Source organism: Motacilla alba, chromosome 9 (assembly GCF_015832195.1).
Source record: "Motacilla alba alba isolate MOTALB_02 chromosome 9, Motacilla_alba_V1.0_pri, whole genome shotgun sequence".
In the NCBI taxonomy this organism is placed as follows: Eukaryota; Metazoa; Chordata; class Aves; order Passeriformes; family Motacillidae; genus Motacilla; species Motacilla alba.
In genome coordinates this window covers 21,069,501-21,096,874 of record NC_052024.1, presented here as the reverse complement: position 1 = coordinate 21,096,874, position 27,374 = coordinate 21,069,501, and the positions used below count along the sequence as shown (strand labels likewise).

The window sequence follows — 27,374 nt, the reverse complement described above, 5'->3', positions numbered from 1 at the left end:
CTTCCTCCTAACCCAACCACGCCACCAGGTAACCACAAAACCCCTCACCACACAGAAAAAACAACTTTCAACAGTCAACAAAACACACACTGGCAGCAGCACAAGACCAGGGGACTGAAAGCAAGCCCTGCCAGCACCGCCGTGACCCTGCCGAGCTGAGCCAAGCCATGCCAGAAATGCCATGCAGCAGGTCTGCACCACAGCTGCCCTGGGAAGCTCCAGCCTCTAGTGAGAGCCCAGGTGGAGCTGGGGAATCACTGACTCCACGTGCCTGGGTGGAATGGGAATGTGTGGGATGCAGGCCAACACACGCTCTGATGACTGCACAGTGACTCATGAGTGAGCATGAATGGCCACGGGGGAGACTGCACATTGTCTCCACAAAGACATGGAAATGCTTTGCTGCCTGCCACTACTTCGTAACCAATATTCTGTAATTGGCAATTAATGCCTTACAGGAAGATGGTTGCAAGAGGATGATGCTGAAGAACTGCTCCTCACTCCGTTCCTGGACCCAAAGGCATCTTGGAAAGGTACCACACTAGGACAGGCCCTTCCAATACCAGTCCAGAGATGGGAACAGCTCAGTGCCCACAACCCCCCAATTCCTGTCTCAATTGAGTGTGCTTTCCTTGGTTTTAATTAGGAGCAAAAGAGGGGACCCAAGTCTTTGTCCAAACATAGGAGTGGCTGCAGCCACTCTGCTGCTTCCTCTCTCTGTTTGCATGTCTTCCTGCATCAGGCTTACTTTAAAAATATCCAATAGAGAACTTCCCAGTTCCAGTAACAGCTCTTTCCTTTACAGGATGAGAGCTGCTGAAATCATCACATACCAGAATCAGAACTATTTCTGCAGCTGTTCCCTGCTGTCTTTATTGCAAATTTTTTGTTTGCTAACATTTGTTTGATTTTGGTTTGTTGTTGTCATTCTGGGGTTTTTAATTCTTATTTATTTATGCTGCAGTATTAGTAGTTTCTGGAGAAGGCTCTTCTGTCAGGATGCCCACAGAGGAGGGATAAGGATGCTGGGAGAACAACAAGCAGCAAAGGCTGATCCTGGCACCCAAACTCACTCTTACCATAGTTACAATGCAAAAACATCAGCAGCTAAAGCCTGAAGGAGCCCACAGCTCTGCCTTCCTCCACTTACCCTCCCGGGGCTCAGCGAGCCCCTGTTTGGATTCACTGTGGTGATGGAACATTTTCAGATGGGGCCTTAAACTCTGGATTATATTCGGCTGGCTCCTAGTGGGGGTAGAGTAACCTGCAGAAAGTCAAGATGCTCTATTCATGGCAAAAACACACGTCCACCTCTGCCACCCTGGTGTCTGCTCCTGTCTGAAGACACCTGGCAGACAGGAACTCAAACCAGACATCATTTTGCTGAAACTACAAGTGGCTGCCAGGAAAAGGACCTAATTCAGGACCCAGCTGGTTTTAACTCAAACAGATGTGATGAAGTACAAAGCCTGGCTGTGTCCTGAGCTGACTGCAACCAAGACCCCCATAAGGAGCCAGAGGCAAGAGAAAGATCAGCAAGGAGGGATGAAAATTCCAGTAAGCTCCCCCATCTTCAGGAGCCGAGGACTTTCAGGAAGGATTTCACTCTGGAACAATTGCCAAGCTGATCCTTGTAATTTTAGCACTGAAGTTATCTTTAATGTCAGGAATTAAAAGCTGCATTTAAACATTCAACTGCTGAACAGACTTTCCTCTCTAGTAAGTGGGTAAATTTGGAATATTTCCATTTAAGTGAACTTATTTAAAACCTAGCTTTTAACAGTAGTCTATGAAAGAGGATAATCCCATTCAGAAATGATTTGCTTGTTATAAATCCAAGTTGAAAAATGAAAGATTCAATTCTCTCTTGCAGGAACAAACACTTTCCAACAATACAAACATTAAGAATCACATACACTGTAATCACATCATCTGATGGCTCATGAAAATTGCTAATTAGCTAAATAAAAAATCCACATAAAACCTTCCTTCTCTATTTTGCAGTGACACAAATTTACACGTTGGCTACGCACAGCTATTATTCTGATAGTTAGGTAACTTATCAACTTTCCTTCCATACAAAGAACACATTGCCTGAGAAATCCTGTGAACGTGCACATACACCCACTCACCACCTCCACACATCCTTTATATACATGATTTAGCTGAACATCACTTACTTGACTCACTGTCGATGCTGCTGACGCTGTCAGTGTGGTGCATGCCGTGCTTGTGCAGGTGCTTGTAAATGCTGAACCTTGAAAACTTTTTGGGTTTTCCTACTCCTTTCATCTTTGATGTGTCTGGGGCATCATCAGCATTTCTCTCAAACAAGTGGCTCTCTGGGGCCAGACCTTGAGGCTGCAGTGGGACACGTTCAGTCGACTCTGCTGCAGCCTTAAAAGACACAAGACATGGCTGCAGGTCAGGTATGAAGAGGTTCCCCTTTAACTACAGATTCTCGTGCAGATCAGTGCTCAGAAACAACCACGAGCCAAATTTTGCTCTGTGACAGACACACTTCAGTGGGAACTAGGAATTCATTCTGGGGAGAGTCTGTACTGAGGAGGCACTTACCAGGAAAGCCTAATAATATTAGCAGCATTTGGATCCAAAAATTTATTCTGGATTGTTATTCCCCTTGAAATTCTCATCAACCTAGACCTCTCAAATTTTTAGAGATGTGTGGTTGCATACAAACCCAGGTTAGCAGAAAGCTCAGCAAACAAGGCAGCTGCTGAGCTTTCAGGCTGCATGAACAACAAACATTTCAGAGCACTCTGCAAGAGCTTACTCTGCATTTCTACGTTTTGTTAAGAAAAGAGAGGTTGCCCAGAGAAGTTGTGAATGCCCCATCCCTGGAAGTGTCCAAGACCAGAAAGGACTGGACATGGAGCAACCCGGTCTAACGGAAGGTGTCCCTGCCCATGAGGGAGGTAGGAACAACATGATCTTTAAGGTCCCTTCCAACCCAAACTATTCTATGATTTTAAGAACACAGACTTCAAATTATGGCTGCTGTTCCAAGCTCCAGTGGGAACCCAGCTCTCTTATATCTGTGCCCTAGCAAGGGCTTGTCAGCACCTAGACCTAAAAAGTATTTTCATTCTTACATTCTTCCTATCACCACTTATTTGTCATCAAAGCTCCAAAACCCAACTCCATGCTCAGAAGAGGACACAGCCCATTCATCCCTCCCCAGACCTGCCATGGCCACCAGCTGGACCCTGCCCACTTATGTGCAGGCCTGGGAACCTACTGGGGAGAAGGCAACAACAATACTCGGGAAAGATGCACCATAGGCTCCAGGCATTCCCCACAGGACAGAGTGAGGAAAGAGGCTTCTCCCATGGTGCTCTGCAGCACTATGTTAAGTTGTCCCAGTTCTGTCTTCCCCGTTGACCCACTGGCCTTCCCTACCCCTTTTATCTCGTATGTTAATATTTAGTAAGTTCTCCCATCCCTGTTTTCCCGCTGGTTTGTGTAACCCCGCCCGTCCACCCTGGCATTCCCTATTGGTCCCTTCCCTGCATACTGCTCCTTGAGCCCTCAGACCACTGGATCCGTGATGCTCTTCTCCACCCCTTCTTTTCCTGGACCCTCCTTTGTCTTTGTCTGTTTATACCCTGGACCCTCCTTTGTTTTTGGTCCCTGGACTCCTTCACCATCCCTACATTAAAGCACGTTGGAACTCCATGCCTGGACCCTCCTGTGTCTTCACTGCCGAGCTGCTGCGCGCGTGTGTGTGTGTGTGCTGGTGCTCTTCTGGCTCCTACCCACTGGCCCTTGGGGAAGGCTGCATCCCCCATCATCAGCAGCAGCCACTTACTGCCAGGTTGGCGGTGGACACGGACTTGACGGCGGCGGCGCGCTTGACGCTGCCCACGTCGGTCAGGCGGTGCTCGTCGTCGTCCCAGCGCCCGTACGCCAGGTCAATGCCGCCCACGAACGCCACGGACTGGTCTACGATCACCAGCTTCTCGTGGTGGGCCCACAGGTACACGGAGGAGGACACGTGGTCTGGGTGCCTCATCACCTGCGAGGAAACCAGCACTGGAGCTCAGTATCGTTGTCAAATTTAAATCCTTCCAGGCAGAGAGCTGGTCAGCCTTTTTTTGGCTGCTTGGGGTGATGGGGAAATGCTGGAGTTGTTACTGGATGCATCCACTGCTTAATTACTGAAGCTACTCAATTTCCCCATGGCTGGTGACAGCCATATGGCAGCAGGTGTTTCCCCAGGACGCAGGAATCCCAAGCAGCAATGATTCCTGATGCTGGGATAGGTCACCCTTACAACAGCTTCATAAGAGGACCATAGTCAAAGAAACTGCTTCAGTTGAGCTGTAATAGCTGAGCTTTCAAACACAGAGCCTGCTCTGAAAGAAAACAACATATTGGTGATCTGAGTCACTTCTTTGGTTGTTGCCACCACACAACAGAAATGAGAAGTCGGGTATTTTTTTCCCCCCACTTAAAATCTAGTTGTTTGGCATTTGTTTAGGAATTTCTTTTTGACAAGTGTCTATGGAACCCTAATTTCTGTATCTAAGCTCCAGGTTTTGTTTATGATGTTAGAGCCACTAGACCCGTCTCCTGGAGAAAAAGCTACCAAGTTTCACCTGGCTGCTCCCAAAACCTGTGACACAGCTCATGTGTATTGTCCAGTTTTGCTATAAAGATGATGAACAGATGCTTCCCTTTGCTGTGACAACTGATCAAGTGAAAATAAATCAATTATTCTAGCATAACAAGTATCTTACTGCTGATTAAGGTGTACGTGTCTCTAAGAGACTGGATCTAGCCTTATCTACTGGTTTGTCAGCCACAAGTGATTTTCTGCTTGGTGCCAGAACAGCAGTGTAACAGCACAGGACAGGGCAACACTGTTCTTCCGTGGTGGTAACTTTAATGCTCAAGTGTTGACTCTCATCATTCACATTTGAGCAGAAATGCTGAAATGAGACAACACTCTCAATTTGTGATTTTCCATTTGACGTAACCCCGTTAATTTGTCACAGGAAATACACTTCTTGTGAATTAAGGCAAATAGTTGCTTTGGCAAATCTAAACTAAGCAATTTTATGTTCTATTAGAACCTAAAGAAATAGAAGTTGGCAGATGTGGCATCACCATATGGGTGTACCTTCTCAGACACACTGCAATGGTGGGAAACACTCCTGAACTTGTAGTTCCCACCCAAATACACCAGGGCCAGCACCAGCCATCAAGAACAACCAAATACAAGCACCCTCCACACAGCCCTGAGCCATTACCTTGATGTTTGGATGGAGATGCATGAGTGTCCGCTTGCTGTATTCACTGTTGATCCCCAGGGCAAGCTCCACCTCTTTGTACAGCATAACAAAAATTCTCACTCCTTGTTGCTGTCAGAAACAAAAAAGAACACGTAGAATGCAGGCACATCAACGGATAGTGTCTGTTTCCAAAGGGAGGAAAAACTAGAGGCAGTAAATGTGTTGTGTCTGCTGATGGAAATGCTGACTGAGGTTACTTGTTCTTGGTTATGCTCTTCCAGATCCTCCATGGAGGCCCCACAGCCTGGAAGAACCTTGAGAAAGCTCTCCAGCTTTCTGAGAAAGGCTCAGTACCTGGGTTTGTGTGGGTTTTGTTGTTTTGACTGAGCTATGCCAAGGCCCATCTACAAGTCATTCCTACAGCAGCTCCTTTTACATGCCCTTTGAGGTAGATTTTGCAAGCACGATTCACTCCAATCATGTTCATCCACTAAAGTTCAGTGTTCTGCTGCTTCGTGTTGCCCTGAGGGTTGCCCACAGTTAAATGTCCCTGCAGGATGACATGACCAGTGAGGTTACACAGACATGCCCCTCCTGAAGGGGATGTCACCAACTCAACACCAGTAAAGAGGTTCTTTCTGCTACTAGAGCTAAACAAGCTCCTGGAATACAGTGAGCAATGCTAAAAACATGGTGCTTTCTGTGACCAGCGTTGTATCCATGGCAGGGTTTCTAAAAACTTTTGTTAAAGCACTTTCAAGTGTGCCAAGTGCCTCCCAAACCTTGGCAAATACTGGTCACACACTGGGACACCTCCACTTCTAGCATGGATTAAAAGCCTGCACTACAGTTTGCCAGCTTAAACTTGGAACCTGAACTTTCCACAGCCTTTTGAATTTCTATTCCCATAAAGCTGCTACTAAGAGCCAGGGCAATCTCCAAATTGTGGATGATATTCTGCTCTCCACTGCACAGGGGAGTCCAAGGCAATGCTGCACACACAGCAAGGACAGCCTCAGCCCTACACCATGACATCAGCTTGCTGACTGCCCTGTTGAGTCAAAGGAACACCACAAGTGACAGAGCAAGCATTTCCAGGGACTGACCTCACTCATCTTACCACAATGTTTTTATGGTCATAAGAAAATCCATGTCAATGTGACAAAAAGAAGCCTCCTTTGAGTGAGTGATGCCTTGTGGCCAGTTTATTTTGCCAGAAAACAAGAGTAATTCCAAACCAACAACAGTCAGACACAAAGCTCTCCTTTTTTATCTAGGTATGTGGAGGGGTGAGGACTGTGATGACAACTGGCTGGAAAAGGGATAGAGTCAAAGACTATTTCAGCATGTCACAGAATCACAGAATGGTTTGGGCTGGAAGGGAACTTCAAGACCATCTTGTTCCACCCCCAGCTATGAGCAGGGACACCTTTCACTAGACCAGGTTGCTCACAGTACCATTCAACCCAGCCTTGAACAATTCCAGGGATGGGGCAGCCACAATTTCCCAGGAAACGTGTGCTAGGGCCTCACGACCCTCACAGGAAAGAATTTCTTCCTAATAGCTAATCCACACCTGACCCCTTTTAGTTTAGAGTTTGTGTCCATGGAATGCATGGAATTCTGCCCTTCTACTATGGCAAGTGTCCAAGAGGTCTCCCTTGGAATGGGAACAAACCTTGTGACTCACTGCTGATATGGGCAAGCTCTTTTTAGCACCGATGTTATCAGTGTTATCACAGGGTGTGTGAACATCTGGAGCACAGCCCACACTCAAACACACCACAAAGTGCTCAGCCTTCCCTGGACCTCTAAATTGCATAAATCACATGGAGAGCAGCAGGTCTTTGACCCTACCAGGAACTGGGACAGTTGTAAAGCAAAGCTGTGACCCAAACCTGGAGCAATCAAATCTAATCTTCTGCCTCTGAGCTCTTCCAAGCCCAAACGAGGGGAACAAATCAAAATATGTGGTTTTCCAAGGCCATCTGATGTGAGGCTTTAACTCTCATCTCTACCAACATGAATGGTGGAAGGGCTCCAGTATGACTCCTTGGCTGGGGGGTGCAGGGTGCAGCTGGAGCTCACTTACTGCTTTCCTCTTGAGAATGCAGTCCAGCCGCCAGCGATTCCCTTCCACCACCGGTCGCTTCATGAAGATTTCCGGGCTCAGCCTAAGAAAATAAAGGTGTATAAAAACCACAGCAGGTGTAGCCTGCAAACAAAGCACTGGTCTAAGTAACCAACTTGGGAAGCAAAGGAATTGAAGTTTAAATAAAGTGGATGTGAAAGCTCATGTCCCAGAGTGATGCATTCTCCAATATCCTGCTCTTTGTTCTTTAATAACTGAGCATTACAGAGGGCAGGGGACACGTCCAGCACATTCATCTTCATATTCAATAACCCATGAGACCAGGCTGAACAGTGATGTATAAATAGGGAAATTTGGACTCTATCTGTGAAAGAAAGATGCAACAAAAGAAAACCCTGAGGATTTTCTGAAAGAAATATGCAGACGCAAAAAATAAATAAGAGTGGGATTTCAGTTCTCCTGGCACCTGAGTTATCTGAACAGAACAGATTTGTGCTGCATTTTCCTTGCTGCCTAAAGAAAAAGCAATAGGATCTCTCAACAGGACATGTTATTGCTTTAAGGATTGTAAGAAATAGTTCAGCAGCCTCATCTAACTCTTGCACAGCAAGGTGACAGAATTTCATTCCTTTACTTTTGTACCAAGCATAGCAACTTGGGCTTGGATAAAGCATATTACTACATCCTATTTTTATCTTATACATCAAGTTTTAGGTAAGTTTTGGAATTCCATTATACTTTAACAATTGTCTGAATAAAACACTAAGAGACAATGGGTCTGAAATGAGATGTTCTTGAACTGCCACCTGATTTTGCATAGGGGGAATCCATGAGCATTAAACTTAACCGTGGCCATGGCAGGAAACAGATTTACCCCACCAAACGATAACATGGTATGTAGTTTTCTCATAATTTCCTCCTAGAAAGTAATTCTCCCAGTTCCCAGAGGCAGCAGATAAGCAGCCAGAGGTTCATTTCACAGGCAGAGAAAGAGGAGCACAGAGATGTGCCGAAGGTGAACAGGAAATCTGAGTCATGTCTTGGAAGCCTCCCATGCCCATGGTCCAGGCTGGCTCAGGCAAATTAACTTCCGAAAAGGCAAGACATGGGCAGCCACAAGCAGCTCCCACACAGGAGACTCTGCCCAGTCTGTGAGAGCACCCTTTTCCTGACACAAACAGGAACCAGAGCACTGCATAAACACATAAACTAGGGAACAAGTGGGCAGAGCAAGGTCCTTTGGCAGACACACAGCTCAGGAAAGGCGACAAACCTCATGTCCTCTCTTATCTGGCTCATTTAAGGGCAGGCCAAAAAGACACATTACAAAATGCTCTCACACTTGGCATGAGGCTTCCCAAGGCAGTGAGGAGGAGCTGAAAGGGGATCCCATGCAGGATCCCATAGCGCTGCTGAGTATCCTTTTTCCCTGATGCTCAACAACCATGTTGAGCATCAAGGAAAGACAACCACGCCCCTCAAACTTGCAGCTATTTACACTCCTGAGGAGCCCCTCAAGCCACCACATGTGCAGTTCAGGTGGTGCCTCCGTGTGATTTCAGGCATTTCCATGGAGGGAGACAACCAAGCTGTTGATCTGAAGCGTGTGCTTTTGCTGCCAGCCCTCCTGAAAAGGCCTTTGAATACAACACAAGGAGAGGTTTGGGTGTGCTGCCAAACCATCTGGCTGCAGGGCTAGCTGCCATACTGTAGGGCTCTGAACAGTGCCGCATTGTCGGGAGCGTCCCCGGAGAGACAGCTGGGCAACACCCAAACATGTCAGTACTCACCACCAATCTGTGATGAAAATTTCTTCCTTAGCAGCTTCCATGGCATTTGCGACGTCTTCAAAGTACCACTTGGCATTGACATACCTGCAAAAGCAAACAGAGTGCAGAGTTATGCCTCCTCCCTTCATTAAACAAAGTACACAGCTGAAGAGCAATGGGGTTCTGTGTTAATGACATTTACGGTCTCTTCTCAAAAGCAAACACAATCCTAATTTCCAGAATCAGGAAAACATGCAGGGAGAATTCTATGCTGCTATCACTGGCTTGATGAAGCAGCACAATAAGGGAATATTAAGTGCCTCTTGGCACTTCTGCCAAATTCACACAATATTCCTGGGTTCTGCTTGACATGCAAGCCAGGTTTGTCTCCCAGGAAAGGAAGATGGAATGGTGTTTCCTTTGATTTATGGAAAGTACTCAGGCAGAGGTTGTTGCAAGGCAGACGGTGCAGGGAAAGCACTGGTCTGCTTCCAGCTAGATCCTGTTTTTGAGGCACTTCTGGGAATGGATTAGTGCAGTCAGGTTACACTGGGGACAGAATGATTTCTTAGGGGCTGCTGTGTGCATAAAGCCCAGCCCACCCTCCTGACTATACCCAGATCTGCATTTGTTGATTCCCTCTTCTTCTCTTTATCCTTAAAATGACAAATACCCAACATCTTTGAATTTAAACATAACTTGACTTGCAAACAACAATGAGCTGTGACACTGAGAGCTCCGCCACCAGCACTGCTTTCTGTCCCTGCTGAAGAAAGCCTCATTTTTTTTTGCAACTTCTTTATTATCACCAATCCTCACAGCTACCAAAGGCTACCAGCTCTGTTGATCAGAGGTGCTGAGGGCAGGCAGGCAGCAGGTGCTCACCACTTGGCCAGGGTGTTCTCCTGCACGGCCGCGTAGGAGCCGAAGCGATGCTCCGTCAGAAAGTCCTTGCCGTGTTTCCGGATGAACTCGTCTATGCCCTGCCTCCACCACTGGGCATGTCTGTAGCTGTTACACTTCAGAATCAGTGACCTGTAAGAACACATGAAGCACAGGGCAGGAGGCTGAAGCCATTTCCATTTAATTGGGCTGCTCCTTGCTGCCTGTCCATGTTGGTGAATGCATCTGTACCAGTCATACTTTATTTACACAAAAAGCAGAGACGCCGCTGCTTTGTTTGCAAAAGAATGCACAGCACTGAGCTGCTCTGAGTGACTAACAGTATTGCACTGCCAAGCATAAAAAACCCACCCATGTTTAAATTATTAGCACCAGCTTAACTTGGAGTTGGAGCCAGCCAATGTTGTATTTTTTAAGAGATGAATTTACACTGTGTGCTAACATAAAAACATTAAATATTTCTTTATCCCCCACTAGCATGTCTTTTGAGCAATACTCCATTGGGATGCAGAAGAAAACATCTCTTCTTGTAGCTTAAAGAGAACAGAGTGCCTAAAAAATATTACCTAAGCAATTGCTGTCGAACCAGACTGTGCAACTCAGCATGCACCGTCCCCCCAGGCCCCAGCAATAACCACAGGGATGGACAAACAGAAGCTCCAAATGCCTCATTAAGGCATGGAAATAATCAGCATTAGGGCCAAATCCCCAGCAGGTCTGAGCACACCAGCAGCAGCCACCCAGGCTTGCTAACCCCTCCTGCAGAGCGGCATCGATTTCTCCTTAAAAAAGCAAAAGCAAACTAAAAGGGATAAACAAAGTTGTTTTCTTACCTGGAGAGATTGTCGATCTGCAACCCGTATTTAGTTTCTGTTTCTTTCTGGCCTATCTTGATGTTGAATTCCTTATCAACCAGGAGGACAAAGGAAATGGCCCCCGAATCAGGCTTCATGTACATCAGGAAGGAGTCCTTCACCACCAGCCACCTGTACAGACACAGCAACCAGGTCACCTGGATTTCACACCCATGCCAGGCCTCAAAACATGAGCCACAAAAAGAGCCAATGTAATGGAAAAGTGCTTCTTCAAAACACGTCAAAGTCATTTATCTGGGAAATCTACTAAATGGTAAAAATTATTCTCAGGAGCTAGACTGGGGGTGGTTTTCTTGAGTAGAAAAGTGTCTATTTTACAAACTTGGGTAATGAGTTTTAATTTAATATAAGATTTTTAGAGTTATGTAAATAATTCCTTTTTACAGGAGTCTTTAAAAATACAGGGATCCTTGTTAAACAAAACTCACGGGAACCTTCCTGGTCATAAGCCTCCGAGCATGAGGCAAGGTGCACCAAGCATTCCTCCATCCCTGATTTTTATTCAGCTTGTATGCAATATGGGAGTTATTTGACATTTCTCACATTAATTCTGATGCTCGGATCACTTTCACTCCTATCAAAATATATGAACAAGGCATTTTGGAAAGCTTTTATTGCCAAGCAACAGGCACCCTGTTAGAAACACATGAGGAGGGATGACCGGCAGGTTTTACATAAATACTGTAGCCTGAAGGCAACTCGGGGAAAAAACACATTTTTTACTGTGAATGGCATTTCTAATTTTTCCTCCCCCTGCAGTGTAGCTGGGGTAACCAGCCCCCTCTGTCCCACACAGGTCCCCATCACCAGACCTTCTCTTCATTCTTCTGCACACTCAGAGACACACAAAGCAGCACAAAACATCACAAAAATCTGTTCGTTCTTGTATCTTTAGTAACAGCCTCAGCTCCTCATCTACTTCCCATAATTTTTTATTAGATCCCGTAATTTTTTTTCTTGCTTTCAGGGCCCTGAAAGAGTTACCTTGCATCACCTCCCATTTGGTGCTAAAATACCTTCCCTCTCTATTTGGCCCATAATTTCACTCCTAAACATCCCACAGGGTGTATTTCCAAATACTCTCCCTTCTGTTTTTCCCAGGCAGCTCTACATGCCTGAGGAGTCCTGGCTGTGCCCACTCACAGCTTCACCCCACTATCCTCCTCCATGTCCTAAAATCCTTCCTTTAAATAACCCTCTCTGGGAAATATTCCTGTTATTTTCTTATTTATTGATGCATAAACTGTCAGTCCCAGTGGGCCAAGATGGGAATTTAGTGTCTCACTTGGGATATTCTGTACACAATCCCACTCAAACACTTCTCCTACCCCCTTTCTAGGCTCTAAAGAAAAATGGAGATCCACAAGAGCTGGATGTGCTACTGTCCCCACTACAGCTTCAACTCTGGACAACACAAGAAAGGGTGAACTGAGGAATATCAAGAAGAAAAGGCATTTTTTCCATAAAAAAGAAAAAGAATTTGTGACAATTTAATGATTTGACCTGAAGGAAGGTCACATCTTTGTCTCCTTGTGCCCTCATTATAGAGATCTTCTGTAAACCTAAATTAAGAAATGTTGGAAAGACTGCCCAGAAACAGGACCTTTTGTTCACAAGGATGCAGAAAGGTTTTGTTGGAAAACAGAATTATTAAAGATAAAACTAATGACATGGGTGATGCTAAAATCCAAAGGCACGTAATGCCTGGGGTAAGCTCCATCAACTACAAAATTGTTGCTGTAAGGCAGATATGGGCTATTTGGATTTTGAAATTGAAAGATTTGCCTGGGAAGGGTATGCTCCAGGAAATACACCCTGCATTTTTTGGAGGCTAGCAGCTAACACAGGTACTCCCCCACAGCACACATCTCCCTGTGCCGCAGCCCCAGGCAACACAGAGACCTAACACAGAGGGTAAAGGGATGGGAACAGCAAATTATGTCTGTCTGCAGCAGGAAGGGATGTGGAAACAGGAGAAAACATTGGGATTCAATACCTGCAGTAATGAGCAACAGGCAATGTATTTAATGCCAAGGTTAATTGCACCAAACAGCTCCTTAGCGTTGCAGGTCACATATGATCTGATCCTGCCCTGAAGCAGTCCAAAGAGTGTTTCAATTAATTGATTTTCATTTTGTAAATTGAGGAAGGGAAGCTCAGACAATGCTGAAATCTGCCTGAGGCAGGTCACCAGTCACACTACCTCCCAAAGGCACAGAGCCACCTGTGCTCCTGCAGCAGGGAAAGCTGGGCACAGTCTGGGAGGTCACTGCCATTTCTGTCAGCTCTAGGAAATCCCAGGTTTTCTCTGGAGTAACACGTCCCTGCTGTGAACTCCAAAGGAGAAAAAAAACCCCACCACACAGAAGGTGAGGCAGGGAATAGCCCATGGGCCATTCCAACCTGAAAATCTGTGGCTTTCATAAAAAAAGCAAGATTCTCTCCCACAGATTTTTTGGGAGAGAGAGACAAAGGGGGGGTTTTGTGTGCCCAGGGAGCACGTGGCATCCCCACCTCTGCCACCCCAGCAGTACCTTTTGGACCAGCGGTAGCACATCCTCCCTTGGCCACAGCAGTTCAGGCCAGGAATGCGGTGGCCCCCGGAGCGCTTCATGATGAACCCTTCTCTGCAAGGACACAACAGGGACAGGGTGAGGGATGGGGCTCACCTGGAGCTGCAGGGGGAATTTTGAACCTCCAGCCCTTCTGCCTAGGGCTGGCTCTCCAACTGTGCCCAAGCAGCCTCTGTGCTGTGCCTTAAAAGCTGGATGAAGGGCAAAAATAACCCCCTCAGAAGAAAATGATGGAGTTTTAAGATGCACAGTGTCCCATTTTACAGCACCGGAAGCAGAAAATTAAGTGGCTCAACAGGGAGGGCTACAGGGAGGGAAGAGTGGAAACCCCAAAACACTGTCTTGTAAAACAGCTCACTCTCAAAAACATTTCTCCAAATTGTAGCATTTCTGTCTGAACAGTAATAATTTTTCATATCTAGATGGCAAAATATTCCCCAGTCAGTTAGTGCTGAGAAAGGAAAGCTATTAATTTTAACAGTATTTATGTATAAAGCCATGCTCTTAGTGAATCATAACTCACAAAGACAGCTCACAACTCACATGCCCTTCGGTCCCAGATCGTGGATGAATGACAGCTGGCTTACTCCAACAAACTCCATCTGGGAAAGAAGAAGAGATTCCCCCATCTTTATAACCCTGAAATCCACAAAATTGTTTGCTTTATCAAAGTGACCTGCCATAAAGACCTACAGAACATCCAGAGCAGATATTTTCCACCATCACTTAATCATCTCCAAGAAGACCAAGGAAAGTGTTTTGGTTGAGTTTTCTGTTTGTTTATTTTAGATATACTTTGGAGAACATGTTTCAGGACAATTAAACTCAAACACATCACAGGGACTCCCTGGTATTCTCCCTCCTGCATCTTTGGCTGAAAAAGGACTCAAGTTTGACACTGTTCAGGAGTCTTTGTGATCCTGGCTGTCTACCTGAATCCTCTCCTCCCTCCAGGGACCCTCAAAGAAAGATTGCAAAGGAAATGAGGACACATGCCCAGAGCAGGGAGCACCCTTTAAGTCCCCTACCCCATGGAGACACCACAGGAGGGTTCAGCCCCACAACCCATGAGCATCCTCCAAGGCCATGGCAGCAGGTCAGTGCTGGACACACACCACTGCCCATCTGCTTCTAGGAACCAAAAATCCACAGGAAAACCGCAGTGGGGCAGGAGGAGAGCAAGTTCAAATCCTGAAGTCAAGGAACCTGCCTCCTCATGGCTCCTCCTGCTTCAGCAGGGATTGCAGGGAACAGAACAGGGCGCAAAGCTGGTGAGAAAGCTCAGCACGATTACATTCACTTCTAAAAATAGGACACCGGGCAATTTCGACCGAGCGGGCTTTTCTTGGCACAGCAGGACATTCCTGGCAGTCTGCTGGTTATTAGCCCTGGGCCCCTTTAGCAGGGAGAAACATTCTCCCAGGGTGTCCTGTGCAGGACAGGGCTGGGGCAGGCACAGCCCTGCGAAGGAGTCGCCTTGCACAGCAGAACCCTGTCTGCACCCAGGCACCTCTAATCTATTGGCACAGCAAGTTGTCCAAGGGCAGAAAGGTGCTCAGGGCAGGTGTCACTGTCCCTTTGGCCAGGCAGCAAGCCAGAGGGAACCTCTAACAGCACACTTTAGCAATGGACCCTGCTGGGGCTGCAGTCCAGCGCTCAGCCCATGCTCCTGACTGGAGTGGGGACAGGAAGCAGCCTCGGTACCAGCTCCAAGATATGCCCACTCATACCCACAGCAACTCCAAGAAAAGGCTTTCTCTTCTCAAGGAAAAGGCCACTGTCATCTCTCTTTGGCAAACCAGCCTCAGGGCCCTCATCAGCAAAATTCAATTTTGCACAGGAATTACATGGGTGGAACCCTAAGTCTCAAAGACATTTTCAGACACTAAGTATAACAAAAAGCATCACTAAATTTGGGGTCAAAGTCTATCTTGCCATTACAATGAGGTTAGCACAGGCTCCCTTCCCAATACCATCATTTTTTTCCCAGAAAACAGCAGTAGGACTGAAGATCCTTCCATCTGCTCATGCTCAGCTGCTCCTGAGATCTTCTCAAACTTCTCATATCACCCAAAGCCATGAAGAACAAAAGTCACTACACTCTGAGTATCTCAAGGACATAAAGTAACCTCTACTCAGCTGAGGCAATTCTAATGCTTTGATTTTAGGGTGATTTCAGCCTGTTTTCAGAAAGTGGTTAGAACAAGTCATTCCATGCTATTTTACCAACCATCTTGCTCTCTCTGTTCTCCCAAAGTGTTCTGGAAAAGCACCAATGAATGTTACAGCTATTTCTGCAGCAGCACTCAGAGAAGGGTGGGAAGTGCCTGAAAAAACCCAGTGTATCTTACAAGCCCTTATCAGAGGTCCCAAGCAAATCCTCAGGCCAGTTCTTTGTCTGGATCCCATTTGAACTTCATGGCATTTCATATCAGACAAATCAGAAACCCAGACATCTCTCTCACAGTGGGCACACACACAAAAAAAAGCACAGAAATGTCAAAAGCCTTTGAAAATACTGGCTGGAACCAGAAAGCTGGCAGGAATTTGAGGAGCACCGCATGCAGAGAAGTAACTGTCCTCAAAGAAGCAAAATGAAAAACCAAGAGGAAAAATCACTTGCAGAAACAAAACTACCACTACATCAAAGAGAAAGAAAGATTGTCTGGCAGCACAGCAACCTCCTCTTCAGCCAAGCAGTCTCTGGAACAGCAATGACAGGAGCCCATCCAACACATTGATCAAGTGCTGGTTTATAAAAAAAAAAAACAACTTATAAATTCCTGCAGTTAGAAGGAAAATTCCCCAGGGTAGTGCAAAACATCTGATGGAATGATTTATTGTTACAATTAGCTATTTTTACTGTCACAGTGTCTCATCTGAGGTGCTCGTGAGTCACAGAGAGGCTGGGAGAGGCAGGCAGGGCAGCCAGGAGCTTTCATCTCCGTCACATCAGAATTCCTGCGCTGCCCAGCTGCCTCCCTGGGATCTGGCATCCCACTCTGGTTTCAGAGAGACCCGCAGCAGGATGGTTTTGGTATGAGATATGGGCCAGGAGAATGCAGCTTCGATGACATTGTTGTGGCAGAAAGGAGTGATGGGCTGCAGGAGGACAGGCTATGGAAGGTGGAGAGCCAGCTGCAAGGTGTTCAAACCACCCTGTCCTGCCAGCAATGTGAAGCATGCATGATTTATGTAAGTAAAAATTTCACAAGCATCTGCATTTCAGAAAGGATTCAGCCTCTCCGTGCTGTACCTTTTCATTTTCATGCTTGCTCTTTATTTAGTGAGTTCAGAAATGCATCAAAAGCTGATTAGCTCTGGTCACTAGCAATAACATGGAATTACACACTCTTCAGAATTATATTGTTCAGCACAATTTCTTACACAAAGAAAAATTTGCTTATACAAAATACACATAAAAAAACCCCTAAATGTGCAGCATTTCAAGTGTAATAGCTAGAAATATTGATGGGTTGGGTGGGAACCTCCACAAAGGTCTGCACATCCAAGCACTGTATCAGAGGCAAACCAGGGGCCTCCCTCACTTCTCAGCTGTTCTTAATTAAGATGAGGTTTTTACTCTCTCTAAAGTTCATGCAAAACATTACACACATACACACACTCCAATCAAATCTTACTTTTCATTTTGCTTGGGCATCTTTCAAGTATGGGAGCTTGCACAAAAATAATGCAAAGGTCCAATTAATAAAATTTTTAAACAGAATTTAGTTAAGCCCCAACATTTTGAGGCTATATTCCTCTAATTTCCAATTTTCAGAAAAAGAAGTGTGAACACACTGAGATTCCCACAACATTTATTTTAACGGTAATTGTCTTAAAGCACTTCAGCCCAAAAGTACTGTAAAAAGGTTTTGGAACGAAGAAGACGTGATATTTAATCACATAAATCAAATAATTTTTTAAAATATTAAATATAAAAAGCTGGATGATGTACAACCTCTCCAATGCCACGTAGTCACTGTGGACCTCATCCTTAACCCAACCAGGGACTTCAGGTCTGCAAAACCACAAGCTTGACTTGCAGGCTCAACTCTCTCAGTGCATGGCACATCCTCCAAAGAGTGTATAAAGCACTTTGCTCTCACTGGCAAATAATAAATTAACCACAAATGCAAAATAAAAAAAAAAGTAAAAAAGCAAATTCACTAAATTGTGCAGCTCAGATGTAAAAAGCATCTCCTCAGAGATGCTACTGACCCAAGAAGGCTCTTCACAATGATCAAGGGTTACACTCCAGGCAGGTCTCAACTTGCTTTTGCAACTCCATGCCTGACTTAACAGAGTTCCTAATTTTAAAAAAGTCCTCAGTGCATGGGTTTGATGAGAGGAACACAAAGAAGTCTAAATGTGCTCCAGGATTAGGACAGTTACAGCATTTGTCAGCATCCGGGCAAAAGACTTCTCAACCACAGGAAGAGCAAAGCCCTCATTTTGCTCTCAGGAGGACAAATACAGTTCCAGGGAAAGTGCCAGAAATCTCCACTTTAGTCTTGTCTGAGAATGGTGGGGGCTGTTTGGGTGCTGTTTTAAAGGAAGCACTTCCTTCCCTGTGATTCTTCCAGCATCACCTGCAGGACCCGTGCCGCCACCACGGGCAGCAAATCCTCCCTGAACACTTCTCTGTGGCCAAATGCAGTGAAAGCCAACAATAAACTGAGAATTTATGTGCAAAAGGGACATCTGGCTCCAGAGGCTGGGGACAGAAGGGCGATTCAGCCCAGGAGGGAGCACCCCACAGCTGCCTGGGAAGGCAGGGCCGCCCATCTCCTCTCCCAGCCCCCACTGTGCAGCCTGTCTCAAACCACAGCCTGGCCAAAGCATCACCCACGTTCTCATAGGAGCAGAAATGTTCCAAAATATTTCAAAAAGGCAACGACTGCCTAAAAGTGACAAGATGGATCCACACTGTAAAATAACTCTCCCCCGCTCTGCATATGCTACTGATCAAAATTGCCAAGTTATCCCAATCCTGCTTCTAGAACAAAAGATGACTCTTTTCCACATGCAGCTCTTCAGTGCTTTGGAATTAAGCTCCACAGCCTGTCCCCTAAAGAAGTACTCTAAGGAATGCAGCTTCCTCAGCCTCAGCCTGAAGATTTCCTGCCATCCAGAGCGCAGTGGCCAATCCCAATGGGCACTTTGTCCCATGGAACAAGCAGCACTCAAGACTGAGCTCTGCAATAGAGCACACACAATTGAAGTTTTAAAGTTTTTATACACAACATCCACCTGTGAGCTGCCCAACATCTCTACACAACCGAAATCCTGCAAAATAGAGGACTATCTAACAACAGCAAAAATGGAAGAGAAGTGGCTGCTACAGAAACCCAAAGTTCAGTCTGTATTTTTGGCTTGTTTGAAAACCAGGTGTTCCCAGCTATCACTCTGTGCTCAAAAATGCCACTAAACTTGGCAGCTACTCAGTGCGTGCATCAGATTTTGCTGGTAACACAAAAGATGAAGTAACACAGTCATTATGCAGCCAAAAAAAGGGGAAATAAATTACCATCCCCAAGAGATGTCACAGCTGCAGCTGACAGGTGAGGACTTCTGAAGAAACATTCGAGGACGAATTTCGAAAGAAATATTTTTGCTTAAAATAGGCCTAAAGCTGGATTTGAGATCTCTCCTCATTTCAAACAACTTTGACTTGGGGAAATAAGACAACTACCATCTCCCTTTGGAGCTGTCAAAACACTCATTCACCTCTCTGGGTATCCCACACACACAAACTCAACATCACTGATGTCCAGGGAAACTGCACACAATAGAAACCTGAGACAAATCTGCACCCAGAACCACAGACAAATCCCAGACTGAAGGAGCAATTACAAATAGGGTTTGGATTCCAATTTTTTAAGTATTTAAAACTGTAACTTATCATCTTACACAATCTATAGAATTAAACAGAATCTCACTACATCATACATGTACAGCCAGCTGTCTGGACTGAACTAGCTTGAGGAGGTTATCACTGTGCAACCTCTGAGTCATTCCTTTAGTTTTAATCATATTACATCTGTGTTGGAGAACCAGCTAAGCCAAAACGCTCACAAAACAGCTGTAAAATGTTTCTTGCAGAAGCTGCATGTTTTCTTCCAATGAATTCAGCATTTGTAAAGTGAATATTCTTTAGACAATTAAGCAAAGTAATTTCTACTTACTGTTCCATGGTAGTTCCTGTACATTGGCATTTTCAGGATATTTGTCAAGTAGTCCTCCAGCTGTTTCTACAATTAAAATGTTGAAACTTTAGATAGGATGTGGAGGTTTTCCTTGAGAATTCCTGTAATCCAACTGTCTGGCATTAGGAAGCAATCAAGAAATCAGACCCACTTTTCAGTTTGAGTGGAAAAATAAATCCATCATTATGAGCTCACAGGATATCATAGCTCAGCACCATAAACAGTATGGCCATAAACAGGTTGTTTACTGTTCATAGTCCTGTGTTTGTACCTTCCACCAGCAGACCTGTTCCGTGGCAGGGTCACTTTGGAGGTCAACTTTTGTTACTGAGCTAAAGTTTCAGAACAATTTTAAATACCAAATCAGTCCCCATTGTTTCTGACCCACAGGAATCAGCTTTGTGAGAAAACAGGCTCAGAGGCACTGAGAAAGCCTGTTTAACCAAAACAAAAGGTTCATGGGGTGAGTGACACAGGGACCATGCTGTCCTGTCCCAAGGACACAGAGAGAGCAGTGGCTGGGCCTGTCCTCCCCAGCCAGGAGGAGAGAAGAGAAGAAGCCACTATGGGAGAAGTAATCTCTTACCATCCTGATGGTAAAAGGGAAAAGAAAAAATTAGACTGTCTGGGCATGGGAAACTGGGCAGAGTCCCACAGGACACAAAGCAGACTGAAAGGAAACATGGGCTAAAATAATAAAAAGCATCTATACAACAGTTTTCTTCCTCTTTTAAACCCACATCTCTCTCCTCAAACTTCCCACACATCAGAGAAGCTGTGAACAGCAGGGTTTCTGCATGGCACAGCCACAAGACACAATCCTTTAATCCTTTGGGCCTTGAAGTTCCAGTGGCACAAAGCCCAGGGAGGGAGGGAGGGAGGGGGCAGCAGAAAGAGAACGATAATCACAGCCTGAACAAACATGGGGTTTTTAACTTGCGAGCAGCAAAGCTGCAATGAAGAGGTAGGAAGACATCCACCCTCTCCATGGAAGGGCCCATCTGTTAACATCTGATGAAGTTACACAGAACACGTGTGCCTGGGCTAAAATTACCCACTTCAGCATCAACAGCCTGACTGTCATCTCCTCTTTCAGACGGGGATGGCACTGAAATCTCTCAGATTTTGATGGCCACGGGGTTGCCTCCATCACACAACTTGACTCTGAAAACTGCCTTGTCTATCTTTAAATCAGAGCAGGTGGGAGGAGGGGAACCACCACTCCCAGCATCACAGTGTTCCTCAATTGCAGAAGAAAGCTCTGCCCACATGAACCCCAGGAGCAGCATCCTCATCATTGCACAGCAGAGAATTTGGCATTTAAGCTGGACTTGTCAAAGCCAAACTTTGTCAAGCAAAATACTGTAATGATGCCAAACAAGGGTTTTGATAGTGTGTGCACTATCAAAAGAGAGGTGAATGAGTGTTGCAATCAACCTGCCAGGCTTCTCTGCACCTCAGAGCATCCCTGTGGCCCCCAGAGTGAGGTGGACACCTACCCTCCTGCTGGAGAAGTGCTCCTCCCGCACTGTGCTCTCTGCTGTGTGCGGCAGACTTGGCATCTGCCTCGGCTCTCCCCTTTTGATGGATTGTCTTCTCACCGTGTGACTGGAAGGAAAAACACACCCCAACATCAAGTCTCAGTGCTGCAAGTGTCTGTATGCCTTGATACATAACCCCTCTGCTGCAATGCCTTTACTTTTTCTATCCAAGAAGCCAGCGTGCTCCAAGTGTCTTACAAACCAAAACACAACACAGAAGTATCAGTTTGATTTGTGAGGGCCAGTTTTTGGTCTCATAAGGAAACGAAGCCTACATCCTATTTTTAGGACATTATGTTCCTCTAGCTCTTAACCCCTCGTAATTTTACCTTTCCTATTATATCCCAACATTTCTCTACATCAGAAGGCTTTCACTCACCTACACCACTTCTCTTCACACTTCTTTTCCCATTCCTCTTATATTTCCAGCCATTCCAAGCACCAAGGCTAGCCTGGCCAGGGACCCCCATGCCTCCCACATCCTGCCCACACTGTCAGAAAGCCACAAAGCTCCAGCATTTTCCATTAGCATTACCATAACCCTTCCCCAAGTTCAAGGCAAATCCAGCTCAAAAGCTGATGACCCAGGAGATAACGTTTTCTGCGTCAGCAGAGAGATATTTGCATCACTTAGATTATGGCTGCTAACACACAGATTAAATATTTTTATTATAGCTGCTAAATATTCATGGAAACTGAATTCTTCTGCCCTCTCCTCCTTTCAGCAAAGTAAATGGGAGCAGTGAAGGCAAATAGATAAGATATTAAGTTAACAGATCACATCTCCCACAGCCCACTGTGTCCACAGGGATGCACACTCACCTCCTGGTGGGGATGGGGATGCGCACGAAGGCTTTGTATCTCAGCAGTTCCCTGTGAAACTCCTGGAAGTGCTTGAACTTCCTTTTCACGTGCCAGACAAACTCTCCATGGGTCAGCTCGATGGTGTAAACATTGGGGCTTGGTACCTGCAGGGGAGAACATCACCACATGGCATGCAAGTTTTGAAATAAGCCATTTTCCTGCAGCTGCTCATCTAAAGAGCCTTTATTCAGCTTTACTTAAGGATTATTGTGTCTCACGATTTCTTGTTCTTCTTTATTAAGTTTTATAAATAGACAGATAACCTTCTCTCCTAAGCATTTTCTGAGACACGGGCATTGCTGCTTCCTCAGCCCATGAACAAGCAAGCACAAAATTAAGGCACAAACAGCATTTTAAATACAGTTCAACAGAAATCAAAGAAAATCTCTGGAAGTTCTGACCTTCTTAGTGGAAGTAAAGCGTTCAACTTCCAACACACGCACTCGGACAGGACAACCCGTGAGGTACGTCTGCGTGCCCGGCTCCTTGAACCCATGGGTGTGGTAGATGGCAGAGAAGGGAATGCACACTGCAAGGACCACAAACCCCACAAAACTGTTAGCTCAGCAGCCTTGTAACAGGGCATGAAAACCAGCAGAGAGCAATGCTTTAACTTGGGAGCATTTATACGGCAGCATTAATTCCAGCAAAAGAGCAATTTTTGTTAAGGAGAGCTCAAAGACAAGGTTACACAGAAGGGACTCGACTTGAGAAGCTCAAGTATTAAGAGCCTCCTGGTTCTAAACAGGGTGAATGCTGGGTTTGGTAAAACCCCTGAGGCTGTAGCCTACCTGCCAACAGATTGATAAAACCCAGGCAGGACATGGGATGAGAACACACAGGCGTCAACTCACCAGTGCCTTTGGGGTCAGTGAGCACCTCCGAGTCCACCTCCTCCCCCTCCACATGGAGCTCCCTGGTGTCCAGGCTCTCGATGATGTTACTCATGTCTGCAGCGAGCTTCTTCAGCGTGGATGTGGCTGCATGGCTTTCTGCTCTCAGAGACATCTCAGGGGCCTGCGCTCAGGAGCCACGGGGCGCTGGGGAGAGACAGGGCAGAGCTCTCACCACCTTCTCTGCAACACAGGGCTGAAGGAAACCACTGGCAACGCATGGACACATCTTCCTTCCATCCCCTTACCCACACTCATCCCAACTATCCCCATCCTACACACCCAATGGCAAATGTTCAGCCATGAAGCTACAAACCATACCATTGCCTGGCCAAATCCCAGGTTTAATTCACCCGCTGCTGCATTTCCCAGGTCAGGCTACACGGAGGAAAAGCTCACTCAGAAAACCAGTAGGAGTTTTTGCTACATGTTCTTCCTTTGAATGAAGCAGTGCTAGAAACTCCCAGCATTATTAAGATTTCCTCTATTTCTATGCTCCTTACACAACCGCCTGTGGTGTCTGCGTGCCTCGTGCTCTCCCACGGCTCCATCCTCTCAGCAGACTGCAAACTTACAGCTCTAAAGGTTCCTCTCCAGGGTCAGGAGCATCCTGATCCCCACAGAAAGCCTGAGACCAACAAGGTGGACCTCACGTTTTCTGTGCTCACCCCTCCAACATCCCAGGCAGCTGCAGGGGACCAGCCCACTGTCCCTTAGTGATGGGAAAAGGCTGCAGCCTGCTCAGGGCACTCAGGCAGTGGCACTTCGAGGTGTTTGAGCACTGGTGACTACAGCACTTCCCACCTTTATTCCCACCCATGCATTCCAGGAGCCTGAGTCACAAGAAAAATGGGGAAGGAAGAAGCCAAAAAGAATAAGGAAACAAAAGTAAATCGATATATGAGGCATGGCCACTGACACTAGCACAAGCCATCCCTGCTTGTGAGTATTTGCAAACCTTCTTCCTCTTCCTCCTCTAGGTTCTGCATCTCACCATGGGGCTGTGGAGCTGGCTGCTTGTGCTTGCACACAGCCAGGCTCCTGGGCATCTCCCTGATGATGATAAAAAGTCCCTTCAGTCTTTGCCCTGCTCTGCAATAAATGTCACAGCTCGACAGCTACACTGAAAAAATATGGATGGGACAAACTGGCAACATTTTACAAAAGCCAATACAAGGATGCCCATTTATCCTTGTGGAAGCTCTTACATTGTGTTAAAGAATGATTTTCCAAAAAAAGTGTGACATTTCTGATGTTAAGTTCTGCAAAGAACACTGTACAATTATTCTTGTGTGAGCTCCACAACAAGGGCTGGGTATGCCGTAACTTGGAAATAATTTAACATTTTAATAAATCATGTGTTTAGCTGCTTTTGAAAGAACATTCTTTATTATTGTTTCCTCTTGAAACAAGTCCATTATTTCATTACTACATAAGGCTGATACCATGTATGCCTAAAAACATGCTAGAAGCAGCTGCCTTCAGAAAAAAAAAAAATCCATTTGCACACAGACTTGAATCAAGAAAAACTGGGTCAATCTCTTCTCTTATACAAAAGTAAATGTAGAATCAACAGCTTCATCTTGGGAGTGAGGGCTCCAAGGACCTGGGTGGCTCTGTCACCTTCCACCAGCAGCAGGGAAAGCCACCAGAGCACAGAAGGCTTTAGGACCAGACCAGGGGACCACTAGGCCCCCAGGTCACTTCAGGAGATCTGCAGGAATAATTCAAATATAAACCTACATGTGGGTACCTCCTTTCCCAGGGATACACTGAACTTTGAGGTAATGTCCTGGTTTCAGCTAGGACAGAGTTAATTTTATTATTAGCTGGTACAGTGTTGTGTTTTGGATTTAGGACCAGAAGAATGTTGATAACACACTGATGTTTGAGTTGTTGCTAAGTTCTGCTTCCCCTGATTCAAGGACTTCCCAGTTTCCAAGGCTCTGACATGAGGAGGTGCACAAAAAGCTGTGGGGCAGCATGGCCAGGAAAGCCGACCCAAACTGGCCAAAGGGATATTCCATTCCACAGGACACCATTCCCAGGATATCAGCTGGGGAAATTGGCTGGAGGGTGCCAGTGGTCAGGGGCTGGTGAGCAATTGCTGCATTATGCATCACTTGTTTCCACCAGTGTTATTCCCCTTCCATTACAATTACTAGTATGTTTTACTTTGTTTCAGTCATCAAACTGTTCTCACCCCACTGATGTCACCCTACCCAGCCCATGCACCCTCTCTGCAGCAGGAATTTGGCACTGGCACTGCCCCACACCTCCCCTGTCACCACTTCATGGAAAGCCAGTTCTCCCTCTTGGAAGCTTTACACTTTTCCTATCCTAACAACGTACTGCAGGGGACTTCAATTATTCAGAGAGCAGAAGGTACATTTCCATTTGTTTGGAGTGAAGTCATTCCACCTGATATAGACTGGCTTTGGATGTTTGATTTTCTCCCTGGAAAGCAGGCATACATAAACAGCATTCCCAAGAGAGGCCATGCTACCAGGCTTTCCCAAATGACCCTGGGGATGGCAGGAGGGAGCCCAGAGCCTCACTCTGCACTAACATATACATTAAAATCCTCTTTCCCACTCAGTACTTCATGCAAAGAATTTTTGTGCATATTTCTAGCTGGAAATAAAGCAGCATCTTGCTTTGTATTTCTGTGTGCATTCACATTTAGAAACAAAACAGAAATTTTTTTTCCTCCATCAGAAGATGCTTTTACTTCATGGAAACTTAAATGTCCTTTCCAAAAGAAGTTTTCCACGGTCAAAAAGAACACAAGCCCAAACACACTCTGGACGTGCCATGCCAGCAATTACACTTGAAGGAAACCAGCAGACAAATACCACATCAGCAGGGCTGGAGGAAGAGCAACAGAGAGGAGCCAACAGAGAGAGGAGATGCTCATCCTCCCTCCTCCTCCTCCTCTCCTCCCCACTGTGCCAGGTACAGCTGGGTTCTTTGTCAGACTAATTGATACAGTTGGTTAATGGATAAACAATTAACCAGTGTATGCAATGATTATTTCCAAGGGACCGCAGCAGGGCTCCATAACTCGGGATTTTTTTTTATTTTTTTTTTTTTAAAGCTAAAGCTGTTTTCACAGCTGGCACAGACAAATCCTGCCACAAAGCAGGGTCCAAACTCAGATGGACCTGAGTCAGTCCCAGCAGCAAGATTCCCCCCGTCGGGATTAGAGCCAAATTTTGGGGTTGAGAAGGAAAATGTGATTTGCCCTGTCAGTAGCCCCATGAACTTGGCCAGTAGCCACACTCCCTGTCACAGCTGGCTGCTGCAGAGCCAGAGGACACAGGGCAAACCCAACACTGGGCAGGGCAGATGGCACTGGGGTCAGCTGGAAAGACAGGACATACCACACCCCTCTGAAAGCTTTGCCAAATTGCTTTATAGGGCCCTGTTCCACAAGAGCTATTTAACCTCTTGGGCAGAGTTTCCATGTGGACACTCTCTGCATTCCCATGGGCAAGCCGAGGAGTGCCTGGGTTAATCTGCAACAGGCTGGGTGCAAACAGGCACCAGACACGGATATCCAGGATTTTACCACAAACCAAGAAGGCCCTGTCTGTCCAGGGCCACTCACGGCTGCTGATGGACTAGAGAACGGAATTATAAACCTCTGATACCGAACTCAAGTGATACCAGCAAATTGCAGGAGACTGCAAATAACAAGATGAAACTTCTGAGAAATAAGTGCTGCATTTCAGCATTCAGCTGTTGCCATTCAAGATAGAAAATAAGCAGCATTTTATGTTTTGAAGGAAAATAAACCCAAACAACCAAAAGAGAAAAGCCAGGGTCTGACTGAGTCAAGAACGGGCAATCTGAACAAACGCAGAATCTGTGCCAAGATGAACAAACAGGACTATTGCCTGAGAGCCAGGAAGGAAGAGATGATACAGAACACAGGAAAACTCAGACCTAAAGCATTTGACCTGTGAGAACAGTGTCAATACTGAGAGAAGGCAGAGAAACGTGACAGCAGACTGCAACCCTGCGGAAGGTTGCTGTGAGCAGGGTGGACGAAGGAGAAGTGCTCTGAATTAGAATCACAGAATGGTTCAGGTTGGAAAGGACCTTAAAAATCATCCAGTTCTAACCCCCAGCCACAGGCAGGGACATCTTCCATTATCCCAGGTTCCTCCAAGTCCCTTCCAACCTAGCCTTGAACATTTCCAGGGATGGAGCATCCCCAGCTTCTCTGGGCAACCATTGACTCAGCACCCTCAAAGACAGGAATTCGTTCCTAGTATCTAATCTAAATCTACTCTCTTTCAGTCTAACTGCTGGGTTGAAGCAGAGATTAGGGAGAAAGCCCTGTCTAATGGCAAAGGCAGGGCACTGCCTGAGGAGGGCTTTGCAGAAACCCAGGG

At 46.0% G+C, this 27,374-nt stretch overlaps 1 protein-coding gene across 4 annotated transcripts in view; it reads right to left on the bottom strand.

The window, feature by feature from the left end:
- Positions 1-27,374, bottom strand: part of PLD1 (phospholipase D1) — a 74,816-nt gene that overhangs the window by 21,227 nt on the left and 26,215 nt on the right. For 2 of the 4 annotated variants that reach the window (XM_038145535.1, XM_038145534.1), the window contains exons 2-16: positions 22,936-23,121; positions 22,483-22,610; positions 22,040-22,185; positions 21,176-21,284; positions 19,656-19,721; positions 14,011-14,069; positions 13,429-13,521; positions 10,853-11,005; positions 10,002-10,151; positions 9,138-9,221; positions 7,348-7,429; positions 5,274-5,384; positions 3,830-4,036; positions 2,181-2,397; positions 1,151-1,264 (exon numbers count right to left, since the gene is read on the bottom strand). In XM_038145535.1, coding sequence (XP_038001463.1) covers positions 1,151-1,264; positions 2,181-2,397; positions 3,830-4,036; positions 5,274-5,384; positions 7,348-7,429; positions 9,138-9,221; positions 10,002-10,151; positions 10,853-11,005; positions 13,429-13,521; positions 14,011-14,069; positions 19,656-19,721; positions 21,176-21,284; positions 22,040-22,185; positions 22,483-22,610; positions 22,936-23,089 — 1,873 coding nt within the window. In that variant the 5' untranslated portion in view covers positions 23,090-23,121. Of the gene's footprint in view, positions 1-1,150; positions 1,265-2,180; positions 2,398-3,829; positions 4,037-5,273; positions 5,385-7,347; positions 7,430-9,137; positions 9,222-10,001; positions 10,152-10,852; positions 11,006-13,428; positions 13,522-14,010; positions 14,070-19,655; positions 19,722-21,175; positions 21,285-22,039; positions 22,186-22,482; positions 22,611-22,935; positions 23,122-27,374 lie in introns of those variants that run through there. The other 2 variants (XM_038145536.1, XM_038145537.1) reach the window with 2 other exon arrangements.